Source organism: Crocodylus porosus, unplaced genomic scaffold (genome assembly GCF_001723895.1).
Source record: "Crocodylus porosus isolate Cpor-Errol unplaced genomic scaffold, CroPor_comp1, whole genome shotgun sequence".
NCBI lineage: Eukaryota > Metazoa > Chordata > Crocodylia > Crocodylidae > Crocodylus > Crocodylus porosus.
In genome coordinates this window covers 9,774,400-9,795,811 of record NW_017728918.1, presented here as the reverse complement: position 1 = coordinate 9,795,811, position 21,412 = coordinate 9,774,400, and the positions used below count along the sequence as shown (strand labels likewise).

Here is a 21,412-nt window from a genome sequence, read left to right as displayed (position 1 = left end):
CGAGGTGACAGGGCGTACCAAGCCTTCCCTGCCTCCTGCTCTAGGCATCATGATCTTGATCTTCACCCCATACACACACACACATGCACACACACACACACATGCACACACAACTCTGCACCATGCCAGAAAGCACCTTCCTTGCCAGGAAGAAAAGGTGGGTTGTCGGCAAGGAACAGTGTCTCCTTCTTGAGACTAGTGCTCGTGACATGTGGTGATCTCAGAGCAGATGTGTGTCCCACTCAAACCCTCCCTTCAGACATCACTTTTGGGCCGGTTCATACTCAACTCTGAAGTTTTCACCTGGCCCCTAGCTAGGTCATGGACTAGAGTAAAAATCCCTGCTCCCTTGAGCTTGTGACTCAAGCTTCTCCCTTCTCACCCTAGTATCTCAATTTAACTCACTCTGGAGGCAGACACGCTCCCCAGCCACACCCGCATCCCTGAACATGACAGCCTTGGGCCAACACATGTGAGAATGGGCTTAGTACTCACACACCACCTCAGCATCTATATCAGATCTACAGTGCCAGTCCACAAAGCAAGACCCTAACACAAGGACAAGACCCTAAGGTGGGCAAATGGGAAGTCACCGCCCAGGCACCAGGACTGCCGTCTTCTCCACCCGGCTCAGCTCTCCCAATGCTTCTGCTTACCTGCTCGGCGGTGCCCCTCCTGCTGGGACCTCATTTCAGCAGGGAAGAGGCAGCCCGGGTTGTGCCGGGCCCACTCGGTCATCAGGGAGATGTTGTGGATCTGGGTCTGCATGTCATAGAGCAAGGTGGCTTGGATGTGCTGCAGGGTGCTGGCCTCGTTGTAGAGCTGCTCCAGATCCTGGACCCGCTGCTCCACGGTGGAGTTTCGGCTGTTCTTCTCCTCGTTCTTGGTGGGGAGGGAAAGACAGAAGCAGTGTTACGAGCCGGAGGACAGAGCACCGGGTGTCTGGGAGCCTCGTGAGCTGTTCCCACATGGATGGTGTCTCCCAGGACTATGCTGAAGGTCCTGTCTTTTTGACCTTTCTCTTGGTCACAGTTGGGTCATACTAAAGACATTGCATGTGCCTGCATAGGGGCATCTGATCACGTAAGCCCTCTCGTTCCAAAAGCATATGTTACACACTTGTGATGTAGAGGTGCAAACCTACCCTATGACTTAGAGGTGCCTTCTACCCATCTTAACCCAACACCCAGTGATAATAACCCAACACCCAAGGACAACCTACATTTTGGAAAGGTATCTGGTCCTTCAGTAGCCTTGCTATTGCCAAGGGAATGCAACACAGAGCTTCCCGCAGCCCAGCGTAATCCTGACTGTACATCGAGGACAGAGGGCTGAAAGTATCATGATGTCCCTGTATAAATCTATGGTACGTCCACACCTTGAATCCTGTGCCCAGCTCTGGTCCCCACAAGTCAGACATGTTATAGAAATAGAGAAGGTGTGGAGAAGGGCAACAAGGATGATGAGGAGCATGGAGGGGCTTCCCTAGAAGAAGAGACTAAAGAAGCCAGGCCTGTTCAGCTTAGAAAAGAGATACTTGGGGGTGGGACTTGAGAAAGGTTTACAAACTACTGAATGGTGAAAAGGAAGTCAATAGGGATGTTTCATTTACTTGCTATCTCTCACAATGCAAGAACTAGGGGCACAAAATGAATTGAGCAGGCTGGCAGTTTAGAAGTGACACCAGGCAGTTCTTTTCCACCCAAGGTGTTATTAAAGCACGGGGCTCGTGGCCACCAGATGTGGTGCGAGCTGAGAGTTCAGCAATATTCATTGAGGGACTGGACACGGGCTTAGAGAAAAGGGGCACTGGTCACTACTGAGCCAGGAGCGCAGGGCACAGCCTCTGCATCCGACCTGCCGGGACCTTCAGTGCTGGAGGCTGCAACTGGAGGCTGCAAGTGAGAGCATGTGCATGTACATATACATATACATATACATATATCCCCACCTACTTTGGGTAGTCCATAAGGAGCAAATCTACCCTGCCTTCTACCTGACTTCAGACTCCAGCATCACTCGGACGCGGACATAACATGCAAGATACTGAACATTTTCTGGACCGTTGCAGCTATAACCTCACACGTGTGCTAAAAAAAGCAATTGCTTGGTTCTGCCGCAGGACAGTGGAGCTGCCCTTGTTCCCGTGGTTTCTGCTCCCGTCAAAAATCGCAGCAGGAAAACTTCGGGAAATGTCCCAGCTCTGGCCTGTGCTGCAAGCATCCTTGCCCAGGGTGCTGGTGGCGGGTAGGGGGATTCATCAGGGCACATCTCATACAGCTCATTTCTTCATTAGGCTGTTTGCGAAGCCGCTGTGCATAATCCGATACAGCCAGACGGAGGGACAGCCGGGGGCTCCATCGCACAGCAGAGATTTATGAGGTTCAATAACAATGAGGCACGTTTTCCCCACCTGGCATTAGCCCCTCCGTGACTCTGTAATAAATCACGCTGCCCACCCCACCCTCCCTATCTTCTCTTTCCCTTCCAGTGATATCAACCTTCCTATCCCACATTCAAACCAACATGTCTGTGTGTTTGCCCATCCTGCTTCTCAAGCTTGGGACACATTTGCCATTACTGTGCCCCACAACCCCTCACTGGTCTCTCCAGGCGCATCTGTCAAACTCTCCTTTGCCGCAAAGCCTGCAATGGACTCAGACTGATGCCCATTGATGTGCCCCGTTGCTCTGCATCCATCTGCCGTGCCCAGCTCCTCAGGGCATTGATCAGCTGTGTGCTCTGAATTTGTACAGCACAAAGCCCTGGCTGGGATGATGCAGCTGGGGCTGGTCCTGCTTGGAGCAGGGGGTGGGACTAGATTGGACCTCCTGAGGTCCCTTCAACCCTCGTTTTCTGTGATTGTGTGATATTCCTCCCTCCCAACACCTCGCCTTTCCAGCAAGACCAACATGCCTTTGTCTCATCGCAGCAGGCTACCGTACTACCTTGGGCATGGGAGAGCTCCCCTCCAGTGTGGGTGCCTTGCAAGAGTGAATGAGTGATATCAATGGGCAAAAATAACCCAAACTCTGTGTACCCTACAAAGGGCTCTATACCATCTCTATACCACAAAGGAAAGATCTGGGGGTCACAATGGGCCATTTGCTAAAAACACCAGCTCAGGGTTCAGCAGCCACCAAAAAGGCAAATGTGGTGTTAGGGGATTTGTGAGCACAACAGAAAGTATTATGATGCCCCTCGATAAGACAATGGTGTGTCCACACCTTGAATGCTGTGCCCAGCCCCGGTCCCGCACCTCCAAAAGGATGTATTGCTGCAGAGGATGCAGAGAAGGGCAACCAGGAGGATGAGTAGCATGGAGGGGCGACTTATTGAGGCTAAGCTTGGTCAGTTTAGAAAAGAAATGCTTGAGGGGGGGACCTGAGAAGGGTTTACACCATACTAAATGGTGCAGGGAAAGTCGCTAGGGATTGATTATTGACTGTCTCTCACAAGAACTGGGGGTCACAACATGAAAAAAGTAGGTTGTCAGTTTTAAACCAACACAAGGGAGGACTTTTCCACCCGGCATGGCATTAAAGTGTGGGGCTTGTGGCCACCAGATGAGAAGTGAGGGGCACGGCGTCTGCATCAGACCTGCCAGGACCTTCAATGCTGGAGGAACAGGGGACAAAACCCATCGCTGGACCCAGTCCCCTCCCTACCAGCCTCTGCTCTCTGCCGCTGTGTGACAGGAGACTGGGCACGGTATTTGACCCAGCACATGGAAATTTTATGCTCTTAATCATGGAAGCCGCCCCTGGCTTTGAGTACATGTCCCTCTGGAGGGCGCAGACCAGGCCCTATCACAGCTGGAGAGATGAACCCTCACCACGGTCTATCCTTGCAGCTGTGAGGTGGTGCAGTGCTATTGCCTCTCCTTTACAGATGGGAAACTGAGGCACAGAGCCTTGAATCGTGGTTCTGCACATCATCTGGCGAAGCTGCGGTACCTCCATCACTGCAGGTTTTTATGGGCAGGCTAGACCGACGCCTCTCTGGGACGGTGTAGACAAGGATGCACCTGCCTGGAGCAGGGGGCTGCACTAGATGTACCCCTGGGGACCTTGCCAGCCTGACTATCCTATGACCCTATGACCCATTGATTTCAGGAGGATTTAGGCTCCTCGGATGGGACTCAGAAGGCCTGAGGGGCTAATCCCAGCCACTCTCGCAAGCTGGATCACATTCAAGCACAGGCCCCTAACCCCACTGGGGTGACCTGCATCGGCGGGGGAGAGTTACTGGCTTGCGGAGGGCAAGGATGAGTGCCCAGAGGATGCCGTTAGGAAACACGAGTCCTGGGCTGATGTGTGGGCTCCCTGCCCCTCCTCAAGGCTCAGATGCCTGGTTCAGAGAACGACGTGGGGACGTGCCTATCTCATCCAGACTGTGCTGAGTTCATGGTCACGTCCCCTCACCTGCCACACCACACCCTGCCTACCTCGGATTTGCCCTGGGAGGATCCAAACCCGCCGCTCTCCATCATCAGCCCTGTTGCATTGACTAAACATCAGCTCAGGCAATGGGGCCCAGCCCAGTTTCTAATCAACCAGGTTCTCAGGGCAGGGACAAGGCTACTTAAAGCAGGGCTACCCAAAGCACTGGAATGGCAAACTCCTGCAGGCACCCCACAGACTGGACACTGCAGAGGAGGACCTGAGGGTTACGGTGGACCATCCGGAGGCTGGACCTGATGATCTGCAAGACCAACATCTATGAATCTATGAGCCCATGCTGTGGTCTTGTTGCCAACGGCCTCGTGGCTTGTACTAAGAGGAGTGCCACCTGAAATCAAAGGACGTGGTTCTTCTGCTGTATTCATCACTGAAGAGGCCTCCCCTGGAGTCCTGTGTCCAGTTTTGGGCCCCGCACTTCGAGATGGACGTGGACAGTTTGGAAGGAGTCTAGGGGCCTGGGAAGCAGGACTTAGGAGAAGAGGTTGAATGAACTAGGGCTACTGAGTCTAGAGAAGAGAAGACTGCGGCGGGATTTGAAAACAGTCTTCAAATCCCTGAAGGGTGGTTACACAGGGAACGGAGATGTGGCCACGGGGGACAGGACTAGGAGCGACAGTCTCAAGCTGCAGCAGGAGACATTGAGGTTGGAGACAAGAAGGAGTTGTCTGGCTCTGAGGGTGGTCAAGCGTTGGAAGAGGCTCCCTAGAGATGCATCAGACCTCCATCCCTGGAAGTTTTCAAGAGCAGGTTGGATATACACTTGACTGGGATGGGATGCTCTTGCCTTCAGCTGGGGGTTGGACTGGATGACCCTGGGCGGGTCTACACGCTCATTAATGTGCTTTAGATAATGCACATTGCATTTAGTATTTCCATTTTGAGACATTTTTACACATGCTCTTGATGCGGCACCAGGCGCTTTTAATTAGCGACCTGCGTTGCTAAATTGCAAAAGCACATGTATCAGCAGCGCAGCGCACCTCTGCACTGAGAAAACGGCGGTGGTGCACTTCAAACTAATGCAAATCGAATGTGTTTTATTTTGAAGTGCACCCCTACAATTTGCTCAGTGCAGAGGTGTGCTACACCACTGTACCCGTGACACGTGAGGCTGCCGGAGCGCAGCAGTTTACGTGCTACAGTGATTTATGCTGCATTTCCAGCACATTGAAGCAGCCTCCTCGCATATGTGTAAGTGCCCTGTGGTACTAGAAAAAGGTACATTAGCCTGTTTTAAATGCATATGAGCTAAAGAGCATGGGTTTTTTGTGACGCTTTAATGAACATTAAAATAAGCTAATGTGCATTGAAGCGCACATGTAGACGCCCCCCATGACATCCCTTCCAGCGTGACTTTCTTTTGAGTCCTATGATTCCTATAACTTTCTGCACAAGGCAGCATCATCCCTCCCCAAACCATCCCATGCAAATCCTTGTCTAACCTGTTCCTGATGTCTTTGCAAGGCTGAGATGCCTTGTATCTTTGCAAGGCTGAATGGAGACTTATCAGAGTTATTCTGGAGCCAACACCTCTCTGCTCTGGGGGACAAATGCCTCTGTTTATTGACAGTATTGAAGCACTAGCTCCTGTTCTTCCCTAGGGATGGCCGCTTGCTGGGACCAGGACATGCATGGCTGGACTTGACACCAGGGCTAAAAGAGTGCTTGTGCTCGCTCTACCACAGCCCCAGGCCCACGTCCGCTCCTGGAGGGCTTCATGGCAAGCTTTGCATGACAGGCAGCAGAGGCTAGTGGCTCAGGAACCAGGCTGGGAGCCAGGAACCTCCTGAGTCACCTGTACAAAGGTCACACCTGTTCTCTAGGACCCAGTCCTCCCCTCTATAAAGCGGGATCATCTAGGACAAAAGTCCTGACACTGTTCACCAGAAACAAGATTTGGCCTGGCAAAGGTGTCCCTGCAGCCTCTCCCTTCTCGTGACTATGTGCCCTGGGTTAGTAAGTCTGTGAACAAGATGCCTTGGCAAGGGAGCAGCACAAAGACACGTGCTCACTGGCTTCTCCTGCATTCACTAGGGGCCAAGCGTGCCAACTGCTGGAAGTGCCTGAACCAGAGAGGAACGAGACAGGGCAGACTCATTCAGTCACTGGCTCCCAGCTATCTGATGTCCTGCCTTGTTAGAGGTGCCTCAAGCTGCCAGGGCCCTTCCTCGGGCTTTGGCATGAGGGAGAGATCCCTGCCTCAATAACCCTCCCTGGGAGCGTGCTCTGGAAACAGCCCCTCTGCCCCCTTCCTCATTGCTCCTTTCATGGAGTATTGTCTCCCTTTGTAGCTGAAAAGACAAATCTCTCCTTCTTTCCCAGATCTGCAAAGGAGCTCCTGGAAGAAACACCTTGGCCCACAGACCTAGCAAAGCGCCCTGGAAGCGATGGAGCTACAGCCACGGACGCTGGCTGGGGTGATTTCCTGTGTGCAAGGACGCACCGGAGAGCCCGAGCGAGGCTCTGAGCAGGGCAAGGGGCAGATGGCCGGGAGCTCATTAACCCACGCGGCACGCTAATCCTTGCCGAGACAGGACCTGACCCTCTCCGGTGCAGCGATGGGGTTCTCCGGTTGCTGCTTCGTGCCCGAAGAAATCACTTGGTGAGAGAAACACGGCTCCCTCCAGGCACGGAAAGCTTTGGAGCTGCCTCCGCAGCTCTGAGTCACCGGTTTCTCTCCCGTCGTGACTGCCCGGTGACACAGCCCAGCGGGCAGCTGCTCCACATTGAGCCCCACATCAGCACAGAGCCGTGGCCAGAGTCATGAACAAAAGCAGGCGATGAGGGAGATGCTCGGGGGAAACATCAGGGAGGGGTGAACAGGGAAAGGAGAGACTTCATAGAGCCATGGGGCTGGGAGGGAGCTCCAGAGGTCCCATCTAGTCCAACCCCTGCCCGAAGGGCTCTACCCAGTGGTCAGACACAGGCCAAATACCGAGTGTGGGAGGAAGCGAAAGCAGAAGGGCTTCACGGCTGGGTGCGGGAAGGCTGTGGGGAAGCGGGCCCTCGTTAGCACCTGCTGGCAATTCTGCAAGTGGCCCTGTCTTTCCTTTCCCTCGTCTTTGCCTCCCCAGCCACAGCTTGAAGGAGCAAAGCAGCCCTGAGAAGCGTAAACACCTGAGTGCCAGATGTGCGGGACAAGGCGTGGGTGGGCACAGCTGGAAGCATGGTGGTTGTTAGGTGTATAGTCCACCTAAGAGGCAAGGACCCCGTGGAGGGTGGGAGTATCGATCAGTCTAAAGAAAGGGGATTTCTGCCCAGGTAGGGATAGATCAGACCTTCCCGAGAGGCGCAGGAGAGAGTGGGGAACATGGAGGCACGTCGCATCAGTGTACGTTCAAGATGCGGCGTGATGCATTTTGGCTGGGTGGGCCTGGCCTATCCACCCCCATGCTTGGGTCTGCAGTGGGATCCATGCTAGGGCTGGGGGCAGGTGTGAAGTGACCTATGTGACATCTCACTGCAGAGGGGAGCAACGAGTTGCATGGATAATCCAGTGTGCATTTCCCCACCACTTCATTTTCTGAGAAGTGGGGACATGGGCAACCCTCCAGCTGGTTCACACCTGCAGGACCTCCTGGGGGATGGGATGTGCCATCGTTTGCATTAGATGTACGGTCCATTCATGGCCCAGAAAGCCTTTCCTTAAGCCCGCACAAGAGCAATTAAGAGAGTCAACCAGCTGGGAGCAACACGGGGGCAGGGGGAGTCCAGGACATGGGAAATGGTGTCAGACGGGATGGGGAGGTCTAAGAACTGGGTGATAGTTTATCACGGGGCAGGGCAGGAACAGTGTCTGCATTGCAGCTGCCACTGGATACACAGGGTCTGTGGGAGGCTGGATCATGGCATGAAGGAAATACAGAGTAAATGAAAGTACAGCAAGGTGGATACGTAACTGGTTGGATTGTCGTATTCAATGAGCGGCCCTTAATGGCTCAATATCTAGTTGGGAGGAGATATCAAGTGGGGTTCCCCACGGGGTCTGCCCTAGGCCCAGTATTGTTTAACATCTTCAGTAATGATTTGGACGATGGGATCAAGTGCATTTTTAGTAAATTTGCAGATGACGCCAAGTTGGGTGGAATTGCAGACACTCCAGAGGACAGCGTGAGGATCCAGAATGACCTGGATAGACTGGAGAAATAATCCGTAGTCAATGAGATGAGATTCAACAAGGAAAATGCAAAGGCCTGCACATGGGACAGAATAAATACATGCACAAATAGAGGCTGGGCAATGACTGGCTGAGCTGCAGCCCTGCAGAGAAGGACCTGAGGGTTACAGAGGACTATAAGATGAACAGGAGCTAACACTGGTCTTGTTGCAAAAAAAGAGCCAACAGCATCCTAGGCAGTATTACCAGAGGGTCACTTGCAAATCAAGGACAGTGCTTATTCTTCTCTATGCAGCACTGGGGAGGCCTCCCCTGGAGTTCTGGTGTCCAGTTTTGGGCCCCACTGTTCAAGAAAGATGTAGACAGTTTGGAAAGGGTCCAGCACAGAGCAACAAAAGTGATCAGGGCCTAGGAGATAAAACCAATGATGAAGAGCTGAAAGAGGTAGGGTTATTTAACCTAGAGAAGAGAAGCGAAGAGAAGACAGAGCGGGGATTTGATAACAATTGTCAAATACTTGACTGGTGATTGTAGAGAGGACGGAGATGGGTTTTTCTCTGTGCTTGCAGGAGACAGGACTAGGAGCAACGGCCTCAAGGTGCAGCAGGGGAAACTGAGGCTGGGGATGAGGAGGATCTCCCTGCCCCTGAGGGTGGTCAGGCATGGGAACAGGTTTCTCATGGAGGCTGCGGAGTCTCCTTTGTAGGAAACTTTCAAGAGCAGGTTGGGCAGACCCTTGGCTGGGATGATGCAGTCATAAGTCAGGGATGCTCCTTCCTTGAGCAGAGGGCTCATGATATCCAACTTTCCTGTGATCCTACGAGCAAGCAGGGGGTGGGTGGAGAGGTTTCTGCAAACCACCCCCACAGGAACAGCATCTCAGCCATGACAGAAAGACACCACGAAGCAGGGATCGCGAGAAGGAGCTGGGGGAGCAATATGGACGCGAACGACTGGAACCAGATGGTAAATGAATCACGGTGGTTGCAGGTGCCATCGAGCCTGTCTTCCAGGAGTCAGGGCACGACTGTCTGCAGCCTAGTCTCTGTAGACTGGCTGCGGTCTATTCGCAAGGGCTTGCCCAATTCACTTCAAAGGGAGGCAGGCAGCTGGGCTTGCACTCTTTCCTGCAAGAGTCTAACTCACAGCCTAATGAGATCTCCTTGCCTGAGATTCACGCAGCCCTCACTCAGTGTTTTCCCATTACTCCTGGTCACAGCCCTGACAAATCCAGCTCCAGACAGCCTGCCACGGAGAGCACTGAATCAAGCAGGTAGGTCACCATATTGCGCACAAGGGATACTGCACTCGTCAGAAGCAGCAACAGCCATGTCAAAAAGGACATTAGGAATAGCCAGAAGGCCTAGAGGGAACTGAGGAAGAACTGATCCACAAGGAAATCTATGTCTTGCAAATTGAGAAGTGTAGAAATAAAGCATTCAAAAGCCAGGCTGATTTAGACCTAGCCAAACGCAATAAAGCAAATGGCACATGAAGTCAGGGGGCTGACAGCCAGGATTATACGGAAATCGGCTGAGTTGGGGGGGGCGCAGGATAAAATGTTTAAGTGTAATACAGAGCTTGGGGCTCCCTGTTCCCTTAAGGAAGAAGCCTCCCAGTGAGGGGGCACTGCTGAGCAGGCAGAGCACAGCAGATGCAGGCCACCACGGCAATGGGGCAATGAAGCAATTAGCAGGCACCTGCCAGCAGCCCACCAACCGGAAGCGGGAACGGCCCTGGGAGGATATGAGCCCAGAGGCCAGTCTCTCCCTGGCAGCCACAGGGCAAATTGCTCCTGCCAGCAGGGCTCCTGAAAGGACCACGGTGCCGCTTGTGCATCCCCGGTGAGGCTCGGGCTGATGCCTTGAAACCAAGTGCAATACAGGAGGCCTGGGAGACAAGCCGAGAGGAAAGGGATGGCAGCCAAGGAGGCTGAAGCCCAACAGGAGAGCAGCATTACAATAACAACTGCGAGGGCTGGGGTGTGGTGTGGTGTAGGGAAGGAATGGAGCCATGCAGTTAGCCCATAAGGATGTAGATGCCCTGCAGGGCACGGTCGACCAGAGATTCCCAGCGAGGGACCTGGCAGCAGTGCAATGGAGGCCAGTAAAGTGCCAGGAAACCCAGGTGGGACATTCATCTAGACTGGGACCCACGGGCAGCCTCCCTCTTAATATTATTATTCCGTCAAGGTGTGGTGGGTGAGAAGAATAGGCGCCTAGAGGCAGAGCAGGGCACGGCTGTGGAGCCACCAGGCTGCATCACAGCTGCCCCTGGGACCCCAACGTGCTACAATATAGTAGTTGCCTGCTGGATTGTATATGGCACTTGTGTTTGAAGAAAGGGAATAAAAGAAGTCAAGCCAGCTACAGACCTATTAGTCTGACTTCAGTTGCATGAAAGGCTTCAGAGCACATTTGGAAGGAAAGAACAGGAAAGGTTGCAGACGTAAGTGGAAAATGAGATAAAGTTCAACATGAATTTGCCAAAAGCAGGTTGTGTCAAACCAACATGATTGAAAACAATTCATTGTGTCAACAGAGGACATTCAATAGATCCCATCTGCCTGGACTTCAGTGAAGCCTTTGAGATGGTGCCACACGGGACATTATTAGTAAAACTAGAGACAATGGAGACTGGTAGGGGAGCGGGTAGAGCAAGGTCAGGGAGGAAGTGGCTAAAGGGGCAACAACAACAGGTAGCATTGAAAGGGCTATCAGGCTGGACAGGGGTTAGCAGAGAAATCTCTCCAGGATCAGTCTTGGGACCAATTAATGACCACAAAAAGTAGGAATCTGCTGACAGTACAAAGCTGGGAGGCATTGCCATTGCTGGGGAGGGCTGGAAAAGTCACCAAAGAAGGTCTAAATGATCTTGAAAGTAATAGAAACGGTGTCAAATTCAACCATGCAATATGCTTGAGTGTCTAATAAGTGAAACTTCCCACTGGAGCCACCAACATGACATAGCCACGGAAAAGCAAATGCAGTCCTGCAGTGTATTGGGAGAAGTACTCCTTGTAGTGATAGGGCAGTATCTGTGCCATTGTACAAAGCCCTGGGGAGACCTTGTCTGGAATACCAGGTAGGTGCTGGTCCCCCGTGTTAATAAAAGGTGAACTCCAGATGCAGGGCAGGTTCAGAAGAGATGCATGTCACGGGAATGAAGAACTATGGGAGAAGACCCTATGGGAGAAGACTAAAGGTGCTTGGCTTGTGCAGTCAAGCAAAACAGAGGCAGAGAAGGCATATGACCCCAGCCTATATATATATATACACACACACACACCAGGAGGTTAAAACACCAGGGACAGACAAGCGCCCTATAGGCTTAAACCACGTAAGTCAGGTAAGAACAAATGAGGATAAACTGGCTGTGAATAAATTTAGATGGGGAATTAGAAGAGCAGAGCAGAGGCGGGGTTGGGCCAGCTGCCCACAGAAGAAGTGGGGGACATGTCACCTCACTGGATTTCTGTTGGCGCATAGGCCTATGAAGGGGGATACACAAAGCAAGGGCAAGGGAAGGCTTTGGAGGCCCCTTCTGGTCCCATGCTCCTGGGAATCCAGCGAAAGCACCAGGTCTGTCTTGCCAAGCCAAAGGAACAGCGACTTCAGGCAGCACGTTGGCTCAGAGACCCAAGAATTCAGGTGCACCACGCGCACGAAGGCAGCATGGTCTGGAGGAGACTGCAGACGCCAGCAGATCAAGAGTCACCAGCTACTGCACATTTAGTTTACTACTTGCTTAATGAAGCACTAACTAAATGTACAGTAACTATAGTAACTATAGTTACTGCACGGTGGCTCCGGTGCACGGTTTTTTTGTGACACTTAATGCACAGCAACCTAATACTACTGCGCAGTAGCGTATTAGCACAGTTTTTGCCCGGCACACTACTGAGCAGTGTTATTAGGCTACTGCGCATTAAGCATCTTGTGTAGACGTGTCCAGTGTGGAGCAGCGGATGTGGTCATTGTCCATGTGCCTGCTATTACCGCCAGTAAGGGGAAACTAACTGGGGGAATTCAACTCTTTCATAGAAGACAAAGCTCCCACTTACCATGGGACAGGAGAGGGCATGTGAGACAGCCGCTCCTCTTTTTAACTTGCTTCCATTTGTTTATCTGCCCCTGCCCAAAGTTTGCGATTCCTTGTATTCATGGGGAAAGAGAGGAGTTTAGAAGCAACCTTGCCCACTTTGGAAGGCTAAAAGCAGAAGCACTGCCAGGTTGCTGAAGAACATGGCAATGCATGGAAGAGAAGACCAGGGGGGGATTTGATAGCAGCCTTCAACTCCCTCCACATGGGCTGCAAAGAGGAGGGAGCTGGACTGTTCTCAGTGTGGACGGATGAGAGCAATGGGCTCAAGTTGCAGCAAGGGAAGTTGAGGTTGGATATTAGGAAAAACTCTCACTCGAAGGGTGGTGAAGCACTGGCACAGGCTCCCCAGAGAGGTGGTGGAAACTCCATCTGACCTCTTGGAGGTTTTGAAGATCTGGGTAGACCATGCCTTGGCTGGGATGATGTGGTTGGGGCTGGTCCTGCTTGGAGCAGGGGGTTGGACTAGGTGTGACCTCCTGAGCTCCCTTCAACCCTCACTTTCTATGATTCTGTGACTCTAAGAGCAAAAAAAGACTCTTTATGCTTGTGGATAGCATTGTGTGTGACCCTTCTCTGTTGTCCTTTGAGCACCCATAGGTGACACTGGGGCAGAGAGAGCTGGGGATCTGCACCTCCCAGCCCAGGTCATGAGAGCCGGTCCCCAGAGGCCTCTGATGTTCCCCAGTCATAGCTGCTTGGCCAGCAATTCTGCCATGGGACATTTCTGCCTATGTTATGGTGATGTCATATGGGACGAAAGTTATCCTTACCCAGGCTTTTCTCCCTGCCAGCTGGGATTCAATAGCTTGTCACTGCCTTGGGGACTAGTGAGGTGGTAGAGTAGATGCCTAGGGAAGTGATGGACTCTCCATCACTGGAAGTGTTCAAGAAAAGGTTAGGCAGCCACTGGTCAAGGTTGATCTAGACATAGCTATGCCTCTGCTTTATTATGGGGGTTTCCCAGGCTTCTGGGCTTCGCTGGGTGCCCCCATCCCTACTTTCTGCTTCATGTGTCAACTGTTTTTAGCCTTCCTCAAGGCACTGGGTGTTGGCTGCAGCCAAGGCTTGGGGTTTTGACTGGGATGTGTCAATGCTTCTGCTGGGACCAAAGATATCTTCCTGGCTAGAGGGTCTTGCCCCTCCGCTCAGTCAGACCAATGCTGCAACTGGGGTCAGGAAGAAATTTCCGCCCCCTGGTCAGACTGGTGTGGGGTTGCCTCTGCAGCAAGGGCATGGCCTCTTCCTGGGATCTCTTGAATGTACATTAACAACCTTGTACAGAAGCAGGACATTGACCGCCGCGGTCCCCCTGCTTTCCCGGGAGCAGATGTCTTGTGTTGTATCAGGGTTGATTATGCTTAGAGTTTAGATGATGGGTTTGTCTGGGATGGTTTGGACAGAGATGACCCTGCCTCATGACCTCCAAATGTCCCTTCCAGCCCCACCGCTCTGATTCTATGGAAATAATTCTGTATGTATCTGCCAATGCCCATAAATGCACGTGTCTCTAATGAATTTCAAGTGCCTGAGAGAGAAGAGAAATGCTCTCAAGGTTTACCTGCAGCTCCAAGACTTTGATGCGATGCCGATGGTTCCTCAGTTCCTCCTGCAGCTCTGAGATCAGCTCCCGCAGCTCCAGGATCTGCTGCTTGCGCTCCTCGTTCTCGTGGAGCCAGTACGAGATCTCATCCGTGCAGCGGAACATATCCGGGCACCTCTGCTCGTCCACCTGGGGCAAGGTAGCGACGATCTTGCACTTGCCGTTCGGTAAGATCTGGTTGGTGTACTCCCCGCACTGGATCAGGCCAGTGTTGACGGGGTGCCCTTCCCCATCGTCATCCTTATGGTATCTGTCACCAGCAGCCAGGGGCTCCTGCAGGGAATGGCCGTTCAGGACAGCCATGAAGATGAGAGACTTCACGGCCATCTTGGTAGAGAGGAAGCAGAGACTGAGCCTCATGAGGCCTGTGAAGGATGCCAAGAGGGAGCACCCTGGGTAGCACATGGTCAGTCATTCAGACCCTGTCCAGTACCACAATGGCAGGAGTAAAACCCAACAGCGCTAAGGGCTACAAGGCAGACAGCCTGGCTACTGCTCGAGCATAGCTGAAAGGATAGCAGGTTGACTTCGGTGGGGTGCGCAGAGTATGTGCCGAGTAGAGGATCGAGGACAAGGGGCCGGCATGAACCCATACAACATTGCTTCTCTTCGCTACCCCAGCAAGGCTTCAACCAGCTCCCAGCAATGATGCTCCTCCCAGCCCGCTCCTGGGTGTCATTCAGACCTGATTCCCCTTTCTGCTGCTCTTGCGTCCAAGGTAATTTTCTGCTTCTTTACTTAGCCCAGTTGATACATAGCCTTAAAAACCAACCAGCCAAGCTCTCGACACCTTTCTTGACCAGTACCATGAATAACGGCTGCTCAACACTCTGCGCACCCATGTAGGTGTGGACACACGCCAACAGGGTATCTCTATCCACAGCTACCGCCAGTCATTGGTGGAGGGCCAATTCTCCCAGGAGATGGCCACCGGTTCTTCCTTAACCTGAAAACACAATATCAAACCGAGGTGCTTCATCTCTGTACTGAATCTGTGCGGAGCAGAGCTGGCATCTTCCCCTGATTACCTAGTAACAGCTCACTGGGAATCGCTACAGGTATAAATCCCATAGTGGAGTTACTAAGAACAAGGCAGGCTGAGCTACTTCAGCCTGTCGTCCTCAGATCCAGCTAACCCCAACCCTTCTTGTTTGCAATGGGTGCCTCTTTCAGATCCCACTTTCTCCAGAAACAAACCACGTGCCTCCCAAGTCCCCTCCTACATCCCAGCTGATTCCTGTGCACCGGTGCATCGATATAGCCACCAGTGAGGTGAGGTGGAGGGGAAGATTTCCAGCCGTGCTAGCCATGAAGATGTTGGCTTGCTTCTATTCTCAATGCAAGATAAATGCCATAACCAAGGGCAGCCATGTCACACCTACTAGGTGCATAAGTCAACTTAGCTGCCTGCATGTGATTCTCTTTTGTCCTGCTTAAATCCGTGAAAAATGGTTAATGCTAAAGGTGGGTGGGTCCTATTCCTCCTCGCTGCCTGATCTGAAGGGACGAAGATGGCCTGTTACACAACTTGATGGGTTTTCAGGATTTGAACAGGGTGGAATAGGGTCACAGTTAGGTGCCCAAGGTCAATGAGAGACCTCCAACATGTTCAAAGGAAAGCTGGATAGAAACCAGCTTTATAGTTGTTACACATTTCCAACCATTAACTATATGGCTGGTTGGCTCTTTTTATAGCTGGACAGCCATTTTTATGGTGTGATAATTACTTTGCACATGTGGCCAGTCTAAATTTACTGCACGATTATCCATGTCATGGCATAATATGTGTAACATGTGGCAGGGGCTTCAGGCGCACAGTAAAATCTGGCCTTAGCTTTAAGTCAAGCCAGACATCATTAGATTCCCTGGGCATCTGTGCACCTGGAGTGAATCTCAGGAGCTGTACCTATACCCAGATAGGTTTATATAACATTGCCTTAGCAGTTGTCTAATTAAAAATGAAACTGCAGGCTATATAGTCTGGGACCTCTGCCTAGCTCATGCACTGTGGGCCAGGTTGGGAACCCTTTACTCCCAACAGTGATCACAGCCTTACATGTGAATGGTCCTACCTGCCGACGTAGGCCAAACAGGTAGTTGCAACCCTTTGCACTTCCCCAGCACCTTCTACCCATGGTTCCCCAAACACTTTGCAGCTATTTCCCCTTTTTCAACCTCTTGCCAAAGAGGAAGTTGAAGTCCTGCCAGGCCAGGGCCTTAAACCTGGGGCCTTGGCCTGGCCACCCATCCTCATCTGCCGCCTCCTCAGCAGAGAAGTGGGGCAGACGCAGGCGGCCAGAGCCCACCCCTGGGCCTAGTCACCCACTCACTCCCTGCCACTGGAGCAGTCAGCCAGGGTCAGCTGACCCTTCAGCCCTTCCAGGAGACCATACACCCCTGGCCTGGAGAGGAACTGTCTGGGCAACACGGTTTAACCCTGTATCTAGGCTGCTGCATCCTTGTCTTGGCTCTGATGGAGGCTCTGGACACCCAACCCAGCTGGCCCATGGACCTGAGTTTGGCTTGACCCTTTGGCTGATCCCTGCCCTGCCCTCGGAGCAGTCCCTGGACCCCCTCCTTTATCACTCGGTTGCTTCGTACAAGGAAAGATCTTCAATTCACTCTGCCTTTCAAAACCGAGGTGTGGGCTATATTCTGGAGCGCGCTGTGTGCAGATTCAAGTAGCGAAGCCAGGGAAGAACAAAGATAAAGTCTCCCGGAGGGAGAGCAAGAGCATCAGCCTTGCAGTGAGTAACACCTTGCGCTGCCCTGGTCTTCGTTTTAAGGATCTCTCCTCCTTTCTCAAACAGACACAGGTTTTTAACACCCCCTAAATGCTGCCCCTCCAACTGGGGTTTTGTCTCCCCAGTGCCCCCCCATGGGTATCCAGGGCAATTCAAGGAAGGCCGGCTCTTCTTACCCCGTCCCCACATGCACTAATTTCTGCAGAGTTCTTCAAGCTGTCCAGCCCTTGCAAAGCTCCTGCAGGAGTCAGGAAGAAGCAAAGTCCATTTCCCACCTGTGTGAGCCCTTACCAGGTTACAAATAAGCACGAATGCAAATTTACCTGCAAACAGCCAGGTGCTTGGGCTGCAGGGACGCCCGTGCCCTTCACAGCTGGGACGACTTCACAGGAATAAGGAGAGGTAGAAACGTACACCCGGGATGTGGGAGGCAGGATGGGTCTCAGGGGATGCTAACTGCTTATTCCCCTGATCCTCTCATTGCACTATAAATAGGAATAACAAAAGCCAGAGACTCAGGCCGTGCACGAGGAGGAGGAGCCTGGAAGCCAGAGTGACCTTCAGGCAGTGATGAGATTAAACTGGGGTCTGGGCAGAGCTGGGGAAAGGCAGGAAGCTAGAGAGTCACTGGGCCCAGCTGCATTGGGCAGACAATAGTATTCGTGCAGGGCGGTGGCTCTTGTCCTTCATAGACTCAAGGCCTTGCTTAATTTTCATTTGGTTTTTGACTACAGAAAAAATATCAGAGCGATTCTTCTGCCGTGAAGAACTCAGACAGACCACAGCAGGCCAGGCTGCTTTAAGCACTACCGCTTCCTAGTCTGAACCTCTGGGTTTATCCTGGGAATCATCTTTGCACACCTCACAGGGCTACCCTTATGTGGCACCCCTGGACAGGATCTCAAGGCACCCCAGCATACCCTGGTAGAGGATCACCGGCATGGGGGTTGGACCAGATGACCCTTAAAGGTTCCTTCCAAATCTCAGATTGTAAATCCCTCTCCTAGCAGCCCTTCCTACCTCACCCCTGATGGATTTGCCCCTCTGGAAGGAGTACCCATCCTCTTGAGGTCCCTGCTCAGAGAGGACACTGCTGGTTTTGCAGAACGGTCTTGTTGCTAAGACAGCTAATACATCCTGGGCTGCATTGGGAGGAGTGGTGCCAGCAGACCGAGGAAAGTGTTTCTTCCCCTCTATTCAGCACTGGGGAGGCCACATCTGGAGTCCTGTGTCCAGCGGTGGGCCCCCCACTACAGAAAGGATGTGGACAAGTTGGAGAAGACAACGAGAATGGTTGTGGGTTGGAGGACAGGACTGGTGAGGAGAGGCTGAGGGAACTGGGCTGATTTAGTCTGGAGAAGAGAAGACCAAGGGGGACTGAATAGCAGCTTCCACCTCCCTGCAGGGGGGCTGCAAAGAGGACGGAGCTGGCCTGGTCTCAGTGGGGGCAGATGATGAACAAGGAGCAATGGGCTCAAGTTGCAGCAAGGGAAGTTGAGGTTGGATATTAAGAAAAATTATCTCACTAGGCGGGTGGTGAAGCACTGGAACAGGCTCTCCAGAGAGGGCATGGAAACTTTCCTTGAAGGTTTTGAAGACGCGGGTAGACACAGCCCTGGCTGGGATGATGTTGTTGGGGCTGGCCCTGCTTGGAGCAGGCGGTTGGACTGGATGTGACCTCCTGAGTTCCCTTCAACCCTCATTTTCCATGATTTTATGGTTCTAATAGCAAGCTGAAAGCCACATGGAGACCTGTATGGGGGTAGGCCCTTCCCTCACTGTAGAAGAGGCCGGTATCCTACACGCTTGTGTTGTGTCAGAGTTGATGGCTGTCTTCCGAAGACGGACTTGTATAGGATGGTTTGGATGGGGCTGATCCTGCCCTGGACTAGATGACCTCTGGAGGTCCCTCCCAGCCTGACTTCTCTTTGATTCTGTGATTCTTTGCTAACAAGCTGGTTCCACATTAAACTATCCAGGAGCTATGAATGCCACGTGCCCCCAGAGGCTGGGGGGCGCGGAGACCACCCGCAGGTGGCGGCAGCAGTGTCAGTGAGCAGCGAGTGAGGAGCTCCCAGAGGCAGCCGCAGCAGTGTTGGCATTGGGGGTGGGGGTGGCGAGCGCTGACCAGTGGTCGGCAACCACCCACAGACCAGAAGGGGCCCGTGGCAATCAGGGCCCACCCGCAGATGCCAAGGGAGCGGGGGTGGCAAGCGGTGACTGCCCACAGGCGCCTCCGGCAGCGTTGATGGTGCTTTTTGCAGCGGGTGCACTGCCATTCTCCGGGGGTGCACGTGCACCCGCATGCACCCCCTACGCGTCGCCAATGCCAGGGGCCAAAGACAACCATGGGGTCTACGCGAGTCCAGCAGTCCCAGGAGGGACTCCGCCTTGTAATCTCTGCAGCGGCTGCTTTCTCTTTTTGACTACAAGCAAAACAGCCACTGACTGGGCTTCCTGCAAGCTAATGTAAGGGGCCGTAGTATGGTTCCTTCCTCTGTGCTCTGTAATCCCCTCCTGCATTATGTACTGCCGCTAATCCCCATTGCCTTCCCCGTTGTGGTCCTGTAGCCAATACAGCCCACCTGGCCATGCAACTTTGTTTTTCATGATTTTGCCCTTTCTCACCCTTGCCCTTGCCTTGGGAGACAGAGTAGTAATTGCTCACTGGCGGTAAATGTCAACAGACAGGCTTAATTAAGTAGGATAATCACTTGAAGCAAGACCCTGATCGGAAGCTGGGATTTCTGTGTTGGGCAAAAGGTGTTGGGGGGTTTTACGACATGGAGAATAGCCTTCTTAGCATCAAACAGTGTCTCCTAGGAAGTAATTCTCGCAAAGAAAACAAAAATGAATTAAAGCCCACTCAGGTAGTGAGCAAGGACCGGCTAAGGTATGCCTCATTAACACACAGCCACTAGGTATGATGGCTGACTCCACCTCCCATCAGTCCTGTACAGTAGCACAGTACATGCACCCCACCCTACACCATACCCCAGAATGATGCCAAACACCGCTCTGATAGGCACCTGCGTACCACCAAGAAGAAGGGTGTATCATTTCTATACAATCTCAGTTGAATCTTTCCCTGCCCTCCAAGTAGAGGATTTACCATATTTTCTAGCAAACAATATACCCTTTCCCCCCAAACCAACTACTGGAATTTTCAGTGTGCATTACACCTGAGAAATATGGTAAGAGCAGCTTCTCTCCCACTATCAATGAATGCAAACATAATATTTTCACACAACTCTCAGGGGACACATCTACACGTGCAAATGTTGCTGGGTGGGTTTATTCCACAGTAATTTACTGCAGAGTAAGCTCACCCTGGGCAGGCCTCTATATGCCCTTTGGAGCAGATTTGCTCCCACCCTGCTGTGCCCCCTTGCAGTGGCTGCTCACCCAGGGGCTGGCAGGGAGCTCGGGGCCAAGAGACAGCTATCTTGTGGTGGGGGCTGGGAGGTTGCTCCCCACTTCTGGGAGCTGTCTGCTTCTGATGGGAGTGAACATAAAAACAAGATAGAGACTGGAGCATCGGCTTTTCATGCAGCCAACGCAGCCATGTGTTTGGGAATCACTTACTCACCCTTGTCAGCGGCACCAGGGAGGCAAACGCACACTTATATGAGAGAGGGCTGAGATCAACAGACAAAGCCAAGTCAGGAAAGACGGCCAACTGTGAGCCACGGGGCCACTGAAACTACAAAATATGAACATGGGAATGGAGAACAAAGAGAGGCAACGATGAGGACCACTGCCTGCAGGGAGCTGAAGGAATACAAGGCAGCAACCATCTTCAGAGGTGCAATCATACCTCTGCACTTATTGTAGGGACGTCATTCCCTGTGACCTACTGGTGAGTGCCAGTGGCTAGAGACGTTTGACTGGCAGGCATCTGTGGGATCATCACTGTTTCATTTCCCTGCCACTGTGGGAAACGGTGCCCTGCAGCTGGAAAAACTCTATCTGGCCTGGCTTCAAACATCTCAAGCCATGGGGATTTCCAGTCCTTCTCATGAGACACCTGCCTGTGACCACTGTCTGGAAGGCCACCAACAGCAGGGGAGCCTCCTCCTACAGCAGTGCGTAGGGGAAGAGAGAGGAAGAAGAAATTGTGGGTTGAAATGTCAAGGGAATGCAGCCAAGACGGGCATGGGCCCAGCTCTTTCAGGGCACTTAAGGCTCCTATACACATGCAGGGAGGCTGCTCCAGTGCACTGTAATTACAGCCTATCAGAGCAGACTCAATGAATTGAGTCTGCTGGAGCGTGGTAATTACTGCGCTCCAGCAGTCTCCAGTGTCACATGCATCAGCATCCCCACACTGAAAAATGGTGGCAGGGGCACTTTAACTAAAGCTCATTCAATGAGCTTTAGTTAA

General features: G+C 52.5%; 1 protein-coding gene across 1 annotated transcript in view; it reads right to left on the bottom strand.

The window, feature by feature from the left end:
- Positions 1 to 17,541, bottom strand: part of LOC109311547 (angiopoietin-related protein 7-like) — a 28,521-nt gene extending 10,980 nt beyond the window's left edge. Inside the window, exons 1-3 of the mRNA XM_019537245.1 lie at positions 17,352 to 17,541; positions 14,243 to 15,230; positions 657 to 882 (exon numbers count right to left, since the gene is read on the bottom strand). Coding sequence (XP_019392790.1) covers positions 657 to 882; positions 14,243 to 14,689 — 673 coding nt within the window. The 5' untranslated portion in view covers positions 14,690 to 15,230; positions 17,352 to 17,541. The remainder of the gene's footprint in view (positions 1 to 656; positions 883 to 14,242; positions 15,231 to 17,351) is intronic.
- Positions 17,542 to 21,412: the final 3,871 nt, after the last annotated feature.